Source organism: Pleurodeles waltl, chromosome 9 (assembly GCF_031143425.1).
Source record: "Pleurodeles waltl isolate 20211129_DDA chromosome 9, aPleWal1.hap1.20221129, whole genome shotgun sequence".
Classification (NCBI taxonomy): domain Eukaryota; kingdom Metazoa; phylum Chordata; class Amphibia; order Caudata; family Salamandridae; genus Pleurodeles; species Pleurodeles waltl.
The window spans coordinates 941,968,413-941,984,912 of NC_090448.1; the positions used below are offsets into that span (position 1 = coordinate 941,968,413).

Sequence of the window (16,500 nt, forward strand, 5' to 3'; positions counted from 1 at the left end):
CCGTCATTGTTTTATAACCTATATCACAGGAAAGTACCTTTTCAGTATCTTATTTATGAAATTTACTATTTTACTCTTATTTAGCCTATACGTGATCAAGTCTGTTCAGCATCTGATACTTAAAAGAAGTTCTTACCAAAAAATGCTGAAAGTGCACCTTCCCTGATTATTTTCATTGTATTCAGTCAAGTCAGTTGGACAGTTAATTGGTTAGTCTAACAATTAGTGAAAATGTACAATGAAAGGAAAAAAAAGATAACAAACAAATGTAAAATTACACTGAAGTCCAAAGCTCCACCTGCAATTTTAAATCTTTTTAGGTCGAGCATGCAAGTGCTTTGTCCTGTTGTAAGCATTGTGGGCTTTTAACCACGCCCATGTCATGCCCATCACTTTCACTCATTTGTGGGCTTGCCTTTCAAAAATTACTTGATGCCATTGGTAATTGCTTTACGTTTGTTTGCCTTGGGGCTAATGCAGTTTAACATAAAAAAGTACACCTCTGGCTAGCGACATCCCAAGACGCCGGCCGGGTGTCATATTTATGGTATGACTGTAGCCGGCGGTAAGGCCTGGCTAGCATCATAAAAAGAGTGCTAGCTGGGTGAGGGAGGGGTAGGGGGAACAGGGGGTTTAGCATCAAAGGATGACTCTAGTACGGGCAGAGGCATAAAAATGCCTCTAACCGGACTAGCGTCATTTTCTGACGTTAAAACCACATGGACCCCATCCTCCGCTGTCCCTCTGATGTTGGTGGGGGTGTCCCTGGGGCTAGGGAAGGGCACCTGTGGGCTCTTTCCATGGTCTCTGACCATGAAAAAAGGCCCACTGGTCCCCTAACGCCTGTCCTGACCCAAGTGTTAAATAATGGCATTAAGCAAGCTTAGCGCCATTGTTTAAGGCCCCCATCCCCCCATGCTTGATTTTAGCACAGGGGGACAAATATGGCGCTAAGGCCATATCGTCATTTTTTGCCCAAGAACGCCTACCTTGCATCTCATTGACGCAAGGTAGTTTTCTGCAGGCAAAAAATGACTTTAACTCCAATATTTTGGCACTAGTAATGTCTAGCGCCAAAATCTAAATATGGCGTTAAGTTTGCGCTGAATTACCATTAAAAAATTATGCTAATTTAGCGCAAACAAAGTATAAATATGCCCCTAAATTTAGTGTAGAATTTAGCACGACAGAGAAAGAATTAAAAAGTCCATGACCAACCTCTATCTTATTGGGAATGTTAGGTCATTTAATACCTAACCAAATTTCTGTAATTTCAAAATAGCATATAATAAGGTCTTTATATGGTATAAGAAAAATACAGTTTTATGCACAGTAGACAAGAAGCTACAACTTACGAAAACAAGATATTGACAACTTTTTTCTGCAGAGGAATTCTCAGCTGAAAGACTGAGTCTGAGCTATGATAAAAATGATACCCTCGGGCATTTTATAGTTCATGACAACGTTCTGAATTGTATACTATTTTTTTAGTCTGATCAAGACCACTCTGCAATAGCAACATACCTAAAAAATGAAGCAATCATTTTAAGATAGATTAAATAAAATAGAAGGCACAATTCAATTATGAAACAGAAGATCCTCAAACTGGAAGTTTGGCTACTAATAAGCAGCAAAGGAGTCTAAATAAATGGCTACTTCCCTCACAAAGTTAAACTTCCTCTTCCTGTTTAAAAAGTGTCTATTAGACATGGATATATGAAATTCTGCATCACCAAAGCACATTCAGTTGTTGGCAACCAACGCCTTCATTGTCTAGGTCACTGCTTCCATGGCAAGCAGACTGATGATGCAGAATGTAGTGATAAGGAAAGCAGGACGCAGAACCCATCAATGTTCCTTGCCAGACTGTGACTTTTGTACGACCCCCAGATTCAATGTTATCCCACGTGGCTATAACCCTTCCACCCCTGCAGGCATCTAGCCAAATGGAGATACCAAAATAATTAAGCTAATGTGGTGATAGTAGGCACTAGGCTCTCTTACATTTGGGCTTTAATCAAAATTAACCTTCAACCAAATATCCATGTTGGATCCAGCTACCTGTTCCTGACACCATTTTCAAACCAAAGGAGTAGAATCTCTCCAGGAAAATCGAGAGCATAGACCTCTTCATTCAGGACCCTTCAAGAAAACAGTTCCCAATCACTGAGGCAAGAAGACAGATGATCATAAGTTATCCCAGTAACTCTAGTCTTGTGAAGATCTCCTTGGCGGGGTATCCTTGATTAAGGTGAATAGCTATGGCTCAAGCAATTGAAGGTTGCACAAAAAACATGATCAGTATATGCTTTAATTTATACCCATTCTGAAAACTCAACGCTCACATTTCTATTTGACATAACTGCCTTCCATAATAACCAATACTGACACTGTACCTTTAAAAGTACGCTACACAAGATATGTAGTTACAAACTGGTCCTGTTGGCTGATTTCCGGTACAGGGGATGAGAACCTCTAAGAATATTTTACCTGGGTCCTGCTTTCATCTATTTTAGTATTTTATGACATATTGCAATCCAGGCAGATGCATCTCTCTGGGGAGCGACATTGTTAGAAAAGCAATAAATCTCACATGTTCCTTTCCCGAATACAGTGGCATCTGTGCTGCGGATTGCAATCATTTAATGCCCTCTTCGTGTTCTCTTTCATAAAATGTCTTGTGTGCGATACATCATTATAACAAGACAGAACAAGCAAATAGCAGCACACCTTATTTCAAGCCTTTCACTCAGTATGATGTTTCCAGAAATCTAACTAGTTTGTCATTTGGAGACACTGCAGAACTGACAACACAAAATATTTTCTTAAGCCATTAATATGCCAATGTCCCACAACCACGCCTCTCTGGGTTGTGGTGCCACCGTCCTATTCCCATATTCTCAATTCGGTGAACCTTTTGTTCGGCAAACACAATCCAGTTGAGGTTGGGCATGGTGAACATGCAGGAATGTTTTACGCTCTATGACACCCGTGGCCATTCATATTTATTTATCACAAATACATTTTCTGTATTGTCAGTTGTTTGTTCTGCCATGTAGTAACAATGCATGGTGCAAACACTATTGGATACCACCGCTTGAAGCTTTAAGAACTGAGATCAATATTTGGTTTCTTTCTAGTGCCGCCAGATATTTTTCTAGTGCCAAGAAAGTAACCACATGAGCACATGAAAAGATCTTTACATCATCTCCACATTGCATCACCAGAGAGAGAAGCGACCAAATTTACCCTGCTCCATTGAGGTGGATGGGGAAAGGTCTAGGCTTTCTCCGAAGGGTTTTTAATGAGTTCCAAAGATACATTTCGGAGCTTAATAATTCCAATATCTTTGTGTCTGCCAAAGTACCCAGAGGCAAAATTGATTCAAAGACACAAAACATCTTTGCGCCAATAAAGGAACTATGGCCCCGATTTAAGAGGGCCAAGTTCATCCTTGCACCACATCAGCATCATTTTTTTAATGCTAATGTAGCCAACAAGGCCGAAATCGCCACACCAGATTTACAAAGTGGTGCAATGCAGGCATTGCTCCACTTTGTAAGCCTTTGCCCCATTTTATGCATGCAGCAGGCATAATGTATGCAAGGGGCCGAAAAAATGGCACAAGGAAATCTAAAAGATTTCTCTGCACCATTTTTTACGGCATTTTTAATGCCTGCACAGAGCAAGCATTAGAAGAAGGCACACCATTATTTATAATAGGCCTCAATGTGCTTTCAAGGATTAGTGTCAACATTTCCTGCAAAGCACCAAACTAGCGTCAAAAATTTTGATGCTAGTTCCCTAACTCTCGCCATGGTGCACCATTTCTTAAATACAGCACACATGGTGGCATTAGGGGGGGCACTAAGGGACATACGAAAAGTGGAGCTGCATTAGATGCAGCACCACTTCTCTTAAATTAGGCCCTATGTACTTGCTGAAGAAACTCTTGATGGGCAGCACTTTTTTATGCAACAGGGTATGCAGTTTGTATGTGATAGAGTGGCCCACATGTCATAAATGTCAATGCAAAATCCTTTACAAAGAGAAAAACGCAATTTCAAATTTTAGGTCAAGACATAATGCCAATCACTGTCAAAGATAACATGACATGACATACCATAACATACCATAACATAACATAACATAACAATGTTATAAAACATGTAGCAGAAAAATTGACAACCATAGGACTAATTTCACACAGCATTTTCTGTTATTATGTCTTGTTAATATACTTATTCAGTGCAATGCTCACCAATTGGTCGCCCTATTACCTCTTTCTGCAGATATCAGTCTGCAGTTGAGGCTCTTCTCAATGGAGTTTCTCCAAGAGGGAATTTCATTCAGAGCCACGTTTATTGTGAATGAGTGGTTTAGAAGGTGCATGTTATGCATACACAGATGTTTTGGAGAGAGGTGATCTTCCAAGATTCCACACTAGCTCCTTATGGATCTCTTGCGAGTGACATAGGACTGTCCTATCTTTTTATGTGCTAAGACTCCACAATCATAAAAATACTACTCATAAAATACCTTTCTGAATAGCAAACAACCGTAAACTCACACAAAAGTGTAACTCTACCTTTGTGAATCAGTCCTTGAATGCCTACAATATTAAATCTGCACCACTTTTTTTTTGTGTCACTGAACTATAGTCAATTTCCATCCTTCAAGTATTTTAGATCAAGAGGTCTAATCTTTACTGCATTAAACACATACATTTTAATCGTACACAATACTAGTTACATGCGTTTTTAACAAAACTTGTCATAATATAATCTGATTTCATGTTTGTTCAGCTTTATTGAATCTGCCTATATCAATAGCCTTCCTATATTTGAGCAGCGCTTGTGTTGTCTGTGAATGTTTGCCCGTTAATATGATTTCACAGTACATGCAACAACTCTGTCAGCATAATTGCTATGATAAGTTTTAAGATATGTCAAACAAAGAACACATCTTCCAAAAACAGAAAGTTTGTTTCCTTGGCAACGTCCATTTGCAGTGTAAAAATTAATTTCTCCAGCCCCTAAGAGCGCTTTATTTCCACTGAAGCGTTGTGGTATGTTTCCAATTTATATTTTTCGATAAACATGTTTCCTTTTGCTTAGATTTACCTCATTGGTCCTTATCTGCATATTACAATGAGAGACGGAAATGAACAAAACATTTTCGATGTTGCACATCAGTAGATGTTATGTGTATGCAGTACTCCTTTTTCTGAAGTTCTGTAAGGTTTGACAGCTTGGTAATTTTCAGAATGTTGTGCTGGCGTATAGTACACTTAGCCAAGTACTTGCACTGTTGAATGCTCAAATTGTATCCCACGTTTCAGGAATCTAGCTATAAAAGTATCTGGTATTGCCTGTTGCATCCACTCTGAGAAGGCCTCATAGAGTGTATAGAATAGAATAAGTAACAGCTGCAGCAGAAATGAAGCTGTTAAACCTGGCATCATTGGCAAGGTTCACCCCTGATTTTTTGCTTTCAACCCTTCTGTTTTGCTGACTTCATTTTTACTGGCTTTAGGACTCTGCTTTCCAAAGTGATTGCATTCTCTCCTTAAAACATGGTGAAATTGGCCTATACCTAATTGCCCTATTTAATTTACTTAGAAGACTCTTGTAAAATGGTACAAAACGGTACGGAATGTGCCTAGGGCCTGTAAATTAAATGCTACATGTGGGACTGCAGCACTGATTGTACACCCACTTAAGTAGCCCTTTAAACATCTCAGGTCTTCCACTGTAGCCTTTGTTTGCAGGCTTAAACTGCTATTTCAACCTTGACACATAAAACATTTGGCAGGACCAAACCTACCTTTTTAACACATGTAAGTCACTCCGATGGAAGGCCCTGAACAGCCCAAAGGGCAAAGTGCGATGTATTTAAAAAGTAGGACATGTACTTTTATGTTTTCCATGTCCTGGTGGGGAAAAACTCCTACATTTTTTTTTTTCCTACTGCATGGCCTAACCCTTTAATTGGATAACATTGGAGTTACCTTATTATATTTAATGAGCTGTAACTTGCAATTGAAAGCAGGTTGACAGGTCACATTTGGTGTCTAAAGATTTTTTAATAATCAGTTTTAATGGTAAGAATGGAGTTTTAGTCACAACTCTGAAAATGTCACTTTTAGAAAGTTGGCATTTTCTTGTCCTAACCATCTGCAGCTTGATCCTGGGACATATGACTCAGTGCACTGGCAATTGATTTTTGTGTACTGCTCCCAGACAGTGAGACAAAGCGAAGGTAGGTGTTGGCAGGATGAGCCACTCTGAGCTAACAAGGACGAGGAGATTTCACTGACCACACTTGCACACCACAAAGGCTGTCCCTGAGCACTCTCACAAAGGGTTTGTCAGTAATCTTTTCTTTCCCCAGACAAGCTGGGCCAGGACATGGAGGAAGGGGCTGTCAGACACCTAAGGGGGTGGAAACCTCTAGAAGCTTCCTCCACTTTAAAGTGGGCACCAAGTATAAATATTGGACCTCAGACTCCAACTCTTCAGTACACTTTTGGACCTGTGGACTCTGCCAGTAATAAGGATTGCTGTGCTGGTGAAAGGACTGCCACTCTGCTGGACTGCTGCTCTGATGGACTGCACTGTACTGACCTGCTGCCCTGCTGCCCTCTTGCCTGGGTGAGAAGGACTGATTCTGCATCTCTTCATCCATGGCCCCAGAGTGACTCTAAGGGCTAGTTGGCTGACCTCCTAGTAAGATGCTTCAGGGAAATAACAGACTTTCAACACCCTTGAACCTAGCACCATGGACTCAGCAATCTGTGAGTGCTTCCCTCCCTAGTGGTGCTATCCCAATTATGGACCCTTGGAAGCAGCCCTGAAGGTGCTCTGCCAGGCCTTCTGTGGATCTGGCAGAACCAGAGCATCTCCTGCAGAATGGATGCATCATCTCTGCTGCTTGACGCAGTGCCCTTGGAACTGACACATTGCCCCGCTGCGTGGACTCCCCTGACGTTAGGATTGCAGAAGCCCATCAGAACTGCTGCTGCATGACACATCTCCACGAAAGGACATTGCCTCACCCACTGTAGCTGGCAGAATCGCTGCTGTGTGATGCATTTCCATACAGGGACCCAGCATTTCCATACAGGGACCCTGTTTCCTGCCTAGCCCACCACAGCCCCAGAACTGCTGCTTCATGATGCATTTCCTTGCCCAGACCTTGGAAAGTCTCTACTGCGCAACACATCCCAGATACTGGACTCTGCATCTCTTTGCAACCAGGATTAAGGTATTCTTGTTCAGCGGGCTTAAGTGGGTACCTGTAGCCAGCTCAGACTCCATCATGGTCAGCCTGAAATTGTGACTTTGTTCCAGTCTGGTGCAACTAAATAAACTACAGTTGGTGCATAGGGCTTTTTGGTGCTATTTTCCCTAAACTATTTAAAATCTCCAGTTCTACTGATTTTTCCTGTTTTGGTCTTGATTTATTTGTTAAATCTTACTCATTACTCTATTTTTCTAAATTACTGTTGGATTTTTCTTGTATTGTGCTGCATGTTTTGCATGATAATGCCATAATTGGAGCTAGAGCGCAAAGCTCCACTCAGTCGGAAACATCTGTTAACACTCTATTTAGGATTCCAACTTTGGCACAATGGGATCCTCTTCACAATGGTAAATGAATCTACTTGTTCACATAGGTGTACCTCTCCTTTTTTGCTATGCACAATCATTGAGAGGAGACATACACTTACATGTATCCACCCCCTGAAAACAGGGGAGGGGACCTCATATAAGTGAATTTACAAGTGTTTAGTAGGACAATGAAAACTTTTCACCTCTTGTTCGAGATCGGCACCAATGAGGTGGAGATCTATAGGAAAGTATGGGTAAATTTAATCAAGTTTTGTATTAAAGAAGAAATATATTTGAATGCAAAATAAATGGAAATTATGAATATTAACCTGGAAGTAATGAAACAAAAAAGTTACAGCACATTAACTTCTCAAAACAAATGTGTATTGTAGAATAAAATAATTGAAACATATGATTTTAATTTAGAAATATTCATTTGTAAAAAATAATTTAACAAATAGTTACATCAATAATAAAAATATTGAGTTTATCGTAAAAGTGGATAAAATGCATTTATTTGATTAATATGAATATGTGTTATATTTTTTAAAAGAAGTTAATTTAATTACATTTTAAGGTTAACATTAGGTGTAGTATTAAATATGAACTATAATAAAATTAACTTAAATTAGTTCTTTGTGTTGCAGTACTAGTAGTTGGCCGTGTTAGGTGCTTGTTTTTTTAACAGGCAGGGCTAGAGTACATTGAGCCTGGTCTGACTCTATTAGGGCTGTAGTAACATCAGAGATGTATTAGAGTTAAGGCTGATTACGATTTTGGTGGTCCCACTACAGGACCACCCAAACCACAGGGAGGACGCCACCGTCATGGTGGTGACATTCCCCCCAAGCGTATTACAATGTTTCCGCCAGGCTAACTGTCGGGAACATTGTAATACGTGTTCCTGTCGGGCTGACCGTCGGGAACAGTGCTATGATACTGGCCTCGGCTCCCTGAAGGAAGCCAAGACCAATATCATAGCACTCCAGCACCCTTGGAATGAGCACTGTCTGCCATAGAAAGGCTGGCTGAAAGTAGGGTTGTAATCCCCCAGGAAGCACTGAGTTCAGTGCTGCTGTCGCTGGTTACACCTCCGGCCACCGTCACCATGTTGTGAATCATGTTTCTAGCGGGGACGGCTGTCCCCCATTGGGTCCACCCACCATGGCTGTAATATGGTGGCCAGACTGCCACAGTTGTGGTGGTTTGGCCATCACCGCAAGGAAGGCGTCCTGAGACCGCAGCATCGTAATGAGGTCCTTATTCTTTAGTTGGTGTATGTTTAGCATGTCCCTTCCAAAGACTTCCTTGATTTTCCCTTATCCCATCCATTTTTGGTAATTTTTACCATTTTCCCAGCACTGCTGCTGGTCCCTCTGATGTTTACTAACAAATTATATTCTTACAGGTTTAGGGATCTCTGCCACTAAGGAAGTGATCTCAACACAGTAAAGATAGATGAGGTGGAGAGCTCCACCTGTAGGCTTGTGAAAATACACACACCAACATACATACATAATTTGAATGTAATTCATTTAGCATTAGTTCCTGTGGTGTGTGGTGTGTTACTTGTACATTAAGGATTCACAGTTACTCCACCACATCTGTGCTTGAGTTGTAATGGGGGCATTGGTGTTCACCACATACATAGAGGTTCGATAGCTCACAGTGCAGCTGATATTTTCCATATTGTTGTTTAACTAATGGATTGTGCTTCAAAGAGGTATTGGGTCTTAGCTTTACTTCTCTGAGACTGGTGCAGGGGACTTATGTTTCAGACAAGGTGTGCAGGTCAGTGATGTTCATTCCAAATGTGTGCATCAGTGTCCCCAATGCAGGGAGTGTGCCTCTGCCTCTCTGTTGTAGTGTTTGTGCTTGTCTCAATCTCACATGGCTAGTGCATTATCTGTCCTTAAGCTAGTATATATCTCCCATTGCAGTGCATTATCTGTCCTTAAGCTAGTATATATATACTAGCTTAAGGACAGATAATACACTGCAATGGGATATATATATATATATATATATATATATATATATATATATATATATATATATATATATATAGCAGGCTTTAGGGTGGTGAGACCAGTACAACTGCAACTCGCACTAAGCTTAGTGCTGCTGTGTTTAGAAATAACTTGTGTTAAAATGTGCTTGTGATGCTGCAGAGTTCCTTGTGTGTCCAGCAGTTTGACTCATTATAAAGTAACTCTGAGGGATAATATGCCTGCTGCAAAGAACTATATGTAGTATGCAGATCACAGACACGAATTGTATGTAGATAGCTGATTGGGCCACTACTTTAGTCAAGAGCTGCTTTTGTTACTTGCAGTGACCCATGAACTGTCATCAGAGAGCTGCTAATGGTATATCTTTTAATGTTATGCTTTTTCCCACAGTGTTTCATTATCCTAATGTTGCTCAAAAAATTTGTTTAGGTAGGAATACATTCTTACTGACAAAGCCAACCCCAAATACTGAGGTATGTTGTAAATCCTGGGTCTGTGCTTCTCCAGACCAAACACTCTTTAAATAAACTGCCTGCTAGTATGGATGACTTGATTCCTACACCTTGTAATCCTTATTGTCTTATGTAACATTTCCTTTACACTGATTTACACAAATATGATTCATTGTCTCTGTATAATGTGTGTGTAATGTGAAGTGCTTGCATACCCTACAGTGGTATGAGAAGCAATATAAAATAAATTAGAATATATGTGATTGAAGGGCAATGGAGAGATGAGGGGCACTGTTGAAGGGTGGTAGTGAGGAAATATATGGAGAGGGGGACAGTGAGCAGGCTCCAAAAAACATTGCCACACTGTGCTCCACCAGAACTAAAGCTGGACCTGTACAGGATGTAAGAGCATCATTGTGACATTGTGATTAATTCCTGTGTCTCAATGCCAAAGTAATATCTCTCTGTGCATTCTTTGTGACATTGTAAGTGTACTTAGAGACCGAAATCAGTGTGTTCTGCCGCAGCACTGTAATATTCCCAGTGCTCATATATTGTTGTTCCAATGTACATGTCCTCCTGCCCTCCTGTATGTTTCTCTCTGACAGAATAGGTATACATCCCTCTATCAGTTACCATGGTGTCTATGTTTGTTTAAGTATAATGAGGTAGTGATGGTGTCAAGGTGTTTGTGTCCAGTGAACCTGTCTCTCGCTGTCGGTGTATTTCTTGTATGTCTCCATATTCCGGTGTATATAGGTCTCGTTGTTACAGAGTAAATGACAGTGTGATTGACACTGTCTTAACAAATAAGTGATGCACCTGGACAATGGAATACTACTGCAAGTGGACATTAATGTATTGCAGTGTTCATGTCTGTTTCCATTGTTATCAAAATTTAGCATTTCTTGTGCCCAAGGAAAACATTCGATCATACCTGGGAATACACGGAGCTTAAGACCACTGATGCCTCACAAAACTACGTTGTAAACCATTACCCCACGGGGGAGCTGAGATTTTCCTTCAATTTGACTGTTTAGAAAAACAAACCAATGGCATCTGCATCATGCTTTAGAAATAAGCAGACTTGAATGAAGCTTGAGCTCTCACACACTTCCATTCAGACCAGCTCACAGTTTGCTAAAATACCATAGAAAAAGTATGCAGGAAAGGAAACGTGCATCAAGTAATTATCAAAAAATAGGCTTTGAAATCAGAGCGTTTAACACAAGCACATAAACCTTAAAAGAGCTACTTTTGGTGAAGCTGTTGAGCAATAAAAACTTACCATTCTGTGAAGTTTCTCTTCAAGCTCCTGATTAATTCTTTGTAGGGACATGTAGTTGGTCTGTATTCTAGAAAACAGATTGTGCATTGCAGTTAGCGTTTGTCTGCTGTCGTCAGCGTTTTTAATATCACTGACTCTTCTTGAAAATTGTCTAATTCAGTCTGTTGTTATTTCGAGGCGTTTGTAGCATGGGCCATACAAGTCCAGTAACTTTTAAATAGTATTTATAGTGTCAGAAAAAGGATATACATAAGCATCGTTAAATATCATTCATAGTTGAAATAAGACATCGAAAAACGTCATACTATACCCTATTAAACAAGGATGAAATCAGTAGGCAAGTGCAAAATTTCAATTAAAATTGTGCAATTTGTGTAATTTCGTGTTAAACTAGTAAAGTGACATTCCACGAAATCACGACCTTAGACCATATGGTCTAACTGGAGTTCAGGTAAAAATCCTAGCACGGGAGCTCAGGAACAAAGCTAACATACCCAATGTTAGTGGCCCTTGTTTGCAATATTTGTGTTTTTTGTACTTATTCTTAGAGCAAAGTGTGTCCTCAATTTAGGCAAAGACGTATTTCGTGCTAAAATATAGTGCAGAATGCCAGATTGGCATTTCATGTGATTTTGTGTAATTTCTTTTAAAGTTCAAGTAATTACGCAAAAGGAATTTACAAAAAATGTCCACACGTCTATATCACACCTTATATACACTCCCACTCCAGGTACAGACGGTTGTACTCAGGAAGACAAGGCAATATTTCCACATCCCAAAGCAGGTTGTATGACATAAGTCTGTTGTCAGACATTATCTGACATAAATATTGTGGCCTAGATATCGTTAACAAAAATATGGTTCCATTCTGTGTATATTTTCTATTATTAACTCGAAAGGTGTGGCACGGGTGATATTTTGTTTAAAGATATTAAGGACATGAAATTTAAGTTAGACATTACATTGGTACCATACCACCTGTTTTCATAATTGATTGTTATGGGATGACTTATAAGATCTGTAGTTGACTGACACATTGGGGCATATTTATACTCTGTTTGCGCCGAATGTGCGTCAAACATTTTGACGCACAATCGGCGCAAACCCTGCCCCATATTTATACTTTGAGGTCCGACCCCGCGGGCGTCAAAATTCCACCATGTGCGTCATTTTTTGGAAGGGGGAACCAGCCTTGCGTTAATTATATGCAAGGTAGGCATTCCCTTCCAAAAAATGACTTTAAGGCCTGTGCCCCATATTTATACTCTGATGTCATTTTGACGCACAGGAGGGGGTGGGCCTTAAAAAACGACGCACAGCCTGATGGGCGCTGTTTTTTAACGCCTGGGTTAGGACAGGCGTTAAGGTACCTGTGGGCTCGGAAGGAGCCCAGAGGTGCCCTCCCCTGCCCCCAGGGACACCCCCTGCCACCCTTGCCCACCCCAGGAGGACACCCAAGGATGGAGGGACCCATCCCAGGGAAGGAAAGGTAAGTTCGGGTAAGTATTTTTTTCGGAATTTTTTTGTGGCATAAGGGGGCCTGATTTGGGTCCCCCTACATGCCACTATGCCCAATGACCATGCCCAGGGGACAAAAGTCCCCTCGGCATGGCCATTGGGTAAGGGGGAATGACTCCTGTCTTTGCTAAGACAGGGGTCATGTCAATGGAGGTTGGGCGTAAAAAAAAATGGCGCAAATCCGTTTTGAGGCCTGAATTTTGCGTCAGACCTGACTTGCCCCATTTTTTGACGCACAACCCCCATTTTCCCATACGCCGGCCCTGCCTCGTGTGAGTCATTTTTTTTGACGCACACCAGTCCGCAGCGCCGGCTAACATCATTCAATAAATAAGGCGCCCGCATGGCGCGTTGGAATGGCGTTAGCCGGCGGTAAAAGTTTTGACACACAACTGCATTGGCGCAGTTGTGCGTCAAAAACTATAAATATGGGCCATTGTTTCTACCTACTATGATCACTATGCAACATCTCGAATAACATTTGTTTAAAAAAAATACTAGTACTACACTTCAAAAAGGTGAAATCTAGGGATAATAAGATTCGAAATCAAGTTCTGAACTACAGCAATATGAGCTTCATATACAGACACATGGGTATATGTACATGTTCAAATAATTACAAAGACGGTTGCAGGATGAAAAAAAGCAATTTAGCAGTGCGCAAGTGCACCTTTTAAGTGGTAAGTAAATTGATATAATTTGAGCAATGTTCTGTCTCGTAAAAACCCATACAAAATTTCAGTAAATGCGGCCTTGAGATTGTTACTATGTCAAGAACCATAACGATCAATTGTAGCACCCCTTTCGGATAGGTTGACTACCTTTTGTTTCCATCCAACACTGATATAGATGCATATATTATGCTATTTTACTCAAAGAGGTTTGTGAGAGACCAGACATCCTACTGTGTGTGTATGTGAGAATGAGGCTCAAGGGTGCCGTTTCTGAGTGTTACCAGCCTGATGGAACCCAAAGCTTCCTAGGGTAGACCTACAAAGTGCAATTCACAAGCTAACTGTTCGCCATAGCACAGCTTTTGTAGTGTGATATGCCTCGATGGATGCTGGATTTGGTGGCATGGAGGAGGTCACAATACTCTGTTGCAACCCTAGCCTGAGCTTTCTGGTCATGGTCACAAAGGCGGACAAAGCATTATTGGCTGGATCTGGCATCCGTAACCCTCCACGTGTATTCAGGCAATGAACTTCCTGTCTTCACCACTAGACCGTATTTCTGAAGTTCAGCTAGTCAGTGCTTAATTTGTAAGAGAATGAGCGCTTTCTCTGTTTGTGACCATTGTTTTCTACGCTTTTTCCTCCTCCTCCTTTCCTGTTGTGTGTTTTTCTCTCTCTTGCTCTGGACCGAAGTCTGATGAAAAAAAATAACTGCTGGTGAGCCCCACAGGCAACTTCCGGCTCAAATTAAGCACTGCAGCAAGTTGTATGTCAAGATACCATGTACTAAATATCATTTACGAAAACAGGTCCCCATGTGCTGTATATTTTCTATATTAACTACAATTGGGTGCTATTTTTGTGAACAATTTTTAGGACCTCCGTCAGAGCATATTTTAATTGCAACCCTGATACCACCCAGTTTAAGCTTCTTTTGGCATCTATTCACCGTTATAAACTGGCACACTCTTTGTAGCAAGGTATCACAGTTGGCATAACAAGCCTCACCTTCCCTGTAGCAACATTCTTTACTGTGATATTTTATGTGTATATTGAACTAAATAGTATGTAGTTATGGAAATTTGAACCCAAACACGAACGTACACACATTCAAATGCACTCTCAGATATGACAGGCATCTCCCATTCCAAGTCCTAAGCATCACAATGCTAGTACATACACTTTCTTTTACTTTCCGGTTTGGTAGCGAAAGAGATATCTATTTTGGGAAACACTCACAGATCCCCCCAAACAGCCTGCAGACTTGCAATACGGATTCATTCTGTTTGACAAGCTGCATCCTGACTAGCCCAGAACCCCTGAGCGAGTAAACCTCCTCGCCTAAAACACATTAAAGAACTGTATGCAGGATAATACTGCCCTAACCCTTTAAGGCAAAATCTCATAATCTTGGACGTAATTATTTGAATATATGACTCCCAGCTGGGAAGCGAGACAAATGACCAAAGGCCAGATGTACCAACATTTTTGGAGGTCAGAAAAGGACCGATTAGCAGACTCGGGCTATTTGCTACAGCAAGAAAGCATTTGTAATACATTAAACTCAAATTGTGATTCAGTAACTTGTCACAGAATCGTAATTTGGATTTGTGAATCAGTATTTGAAAGTGCTGTGGTTAGGGCACCCTTCCAAATACTGATTCACAGTGGTAAACATTATTTTTTTGCGACCCAATTCCGAATATAAAATATTAATACTTTACCAACACCTCATAAGAAACGGGAGCACATTTGCAAATAGGAAGGGGTCCCAAAAGGACCTCTTCCCCTTTGAGAATGTAAAATATATATTATTAAAGAACCCACTGCCTGCTCTTAAAAAATGAGACTTAAAAGTTAAATTTTCTTTTTTTTAAACCCATGCTATTTACCATTAAGCGAAACGAGCTACATTTAAGAAAAAACAAATGCTTTAATTAAAAGCAATAACAAACATAGGCGGTTATTCTGACCGCGGCGGTCGCCGCCCGCCATGCGGTTACCGCCGAATGACCGCACCGCGGTCAAAAGACCGAAGCGGTCATTCCAACTTTCCCACTGGGCCGGCAGGCGACCGCCAAAAGGCCGCCCGCCGGCCCAGCGGGAAAGCCCCTGCAACGAGGAAGCCGGCTCCGAATGGAGCCGGCGGAGTTGCAGGGGTGCGACGGGTGCAGTGGGACCTTCGCGATTTTCACTGTCTGCAAAGCAGACAGTGAAAATCTTTGTGGGGCCCTGTTAGGGGGCCCCTGCAATGCCCATGCCAGTGTCATGGGCAGTGCAGGGGCCCCCAGGGGCCCCACGGCACCCGTTCCCACCATCCTGATTCTGGCGGTGGACACTGCGAGAAACAGGCTGGCGGGAAGGGGGTCGGAATCCCCATGGCGGTGCTGCAAGCAGCGCCGCCATGGCGGATTCCCTGGGCCAGGGGAAAACCGGCGGGAAACCGCCGGTTCCCCTTTTCTGACCGCGGCTTTACCGCCGCGGTCAGAATAGCCCAGGAAGCACCGCCAGCCTGTTGGCGGTGCTTCCGCCACCCTCCGCCATGGCGGTCATGGACCGCCAGGGTCAGAATGACCCCCATAGTGATCTGCTGACCCCTGCAGGCCACCACCCCTGTGATGACAGCAATTTCCAGTGGGTCACAAATTGCGACATTCTTCATTAATATTCATGAGGTATGTTATTTTGCAACTTCACTAGGAATCGCTATTTTTAAATATATTCCTTGCTACCTTACAAAGGGAGTCATTCTGACCTCGGCGGTAAAAGGCCCTTACCGCCGGTCAGAAGTCCGGCTTTCTACCGCCGCGGCCGCGGTAAACCGTCACGGTCATTCTGACCCACAACGGCGAAACCGCCAAAATCCCGACATCCAAGGAAGGCCGCCTCATCAGCGGGCCGCGGAAAACTGGAGATGACCAAACCTCCACCGTCACGCCAACA

At 41.8% G+C, this 16,500-nt stretch overlaps 1 protein-coding gene across 4 annotated transcripts in view; it reads right to left on the bottom strand.

The window, feature by feature from the left end:
- Positions 1-16,500, bottom strand: part of BEGAIN (brain enriched guanylate kinase associated) — a 1,046,953-nt gene that overhangs the window by 438,650 nt on the left and 591,803 nt on the right. For all 4 annotated transcript variants that reach the window (XM_069208336.1, XM_069208338.1, XM_069208337.1 and 1 more), the window contains one exon: positions 11,366-11,432. In XM_069208336.1, the coding sequence (XP_069064437.1) occupies positions 11,366-11,432 (67 nt within the window). The remainder of the gene's footprint in view (positions 1-11,365; positions 11,433-16,500) is intronic.